This window comes from Vulpes vulpes, chromosome 5 (assembly GCF_048418805.1).
Source record: "Vulpes vulpes isolate BD-2025 chromosome 5, VulVul3, whole genome shotgun sequence".
NCBI lineage: Eukaryota > Metazoa > Chordata > Mammalia > Carnivora > Canidae > Vulpes > Vulpes vulpes.
Window position 1 is genome coordinate 76,932,569 of NC_132784.1, and position 1,568 is coordinate 76,934,136.

A 1,568-nucleotide genomic window follows, 5' to 3' on the forward strand; every position below is an offset into this window, starting at 1 on the left:
AGGTGTGGTCTGGTGGTGGGCAGCTGAATCAGAAGGTTATTGAGGTGTGGCAAAACTGACAAGGAAAAACTCAGCATACTCAAAGTATTTTTCCCACAGAAATACAAAATTCCCCAGGATGATGACAAGGTATGGGCTAAAGGAAAAGCCAGAGGCAGCCAAGGAAAAGGCAAAGTTACTGGAAGTCCCTCTGGCTCATCAACTTCTGTTACACAGCTACCTTATCACTGGAAGCAGACACAGAGACGGGTACATATGTCAATACATATTCATATATAGTATAATTAGTATGCTAATATATGTAAATAAACACCACTACATGTAATATAATAGATTAATAGATACTCAAGTTATATAGATTATATCTAAAACAGTTGAAAAATGAAGAGCTTGGCACAACAGTTCTAACAACCTAAAATTGGTCTCTAGAAAGTTTCTATTTCTGAATTTTACAAAAGATTATGAGAAATACAATTAAATTCTGACACTTCCACATGTGAACAAAAATTGTCCCATTTAAAAGAAAGTCTACTATCCAACATGAACCAGAAAAAAATCAACTTGACCATCTATTAACCTCCTTCCATTTTCTCCATTAAAAGATGAGAAGAACAAATTAAATGGCCTCAGGGAACCTGACCCACCTGACTGAGTTCATTCTCAGGGGAGTCTCAGACCGCCCAGACCTCCAGATGCCACTCTTCTTTGTTTTCCTGGTGATCTATGGGCTCACAGTGGCAGGGAACCTGGGCATCATCACCCTCACCAGTGTTGACTCGCAGCTTCAAACGCCCATGTACTTCTTCCTCAGGCACTTGGCTATCATCAATCTTGGCGATTCTACTGTCATTGCCCCTAAGATGTTGGTCAACTTCTTGGTTTCAAAGAAAACCATATCCTACTATGGATGTGCAGCCCAGCTGGGGGGCTTCTTAGTTTTTATCGTGGGGGAGATTTTCATGCTGGCTGCAATGGCCTACGACCGCTACGTGGCTATTTGCAACCCCCTGCTCTACATGGTGGTGGTATCTCCGCAGATCTGCCTTCTGCTGGTGTCCCTCACATACCTCTACAGTCTGACTACAGCACTGACCGTCTCCTGCTGTGTGTTCTCTGTGTCATACTGCTCTTCCAATGTCATCAACCATTTTTACTGTGATACTGTCCCTTTGTTGGCATTGTCCTGTTCTGATACCTACATTCCAGAAACAGCGGTGTTTACCTCTGCTGGGACCAATTTGTTTTTCTCCATGATTATTGTTCTAACCTCCTACTTCCACATTGTCCTTGCCATTTTGAGGATACATTCCTCAGAGGGACGACGAAAAGCCTTTTCCACCTGTGCCTCCCACATGATGGCTGTCACTGTGTTCTATGGGACCATTCTCTTTATGTATTTGCAACCAAGGACCAACCACTCATTAGATACTGATAAAATGGCCTCTGTCTTCTACACCCTGGTGATACCAATGCTGAATCCCCTCATTTACAGCCTAAGGAACAAGGATGTGAAGGATGCATTCAAGAGATTCCTAAAGAGCCCTTGCCAGTCTTTCAAATTAATGTAA

The 1,568-nt window shown here is 42.6% G+C and overlaps 1 protein-coding gene across 1 annotated transcript; it reads left to right on the forward strand.

The window, feature by feature from the left end:
* The first annotated feature begins 620 nt into the window (after positions 1-620).
* Positions 621-1,568, forward strand: LOC112930614 (olfactory receptor 8J2-like). The gene has a single exon (XM_026012956.2). It carries the CDS (start codon positions 621-623, stop codon positions 1,566-1,568), a length of 948 nt encoding a protein of 315 aa, XP_025868741.2.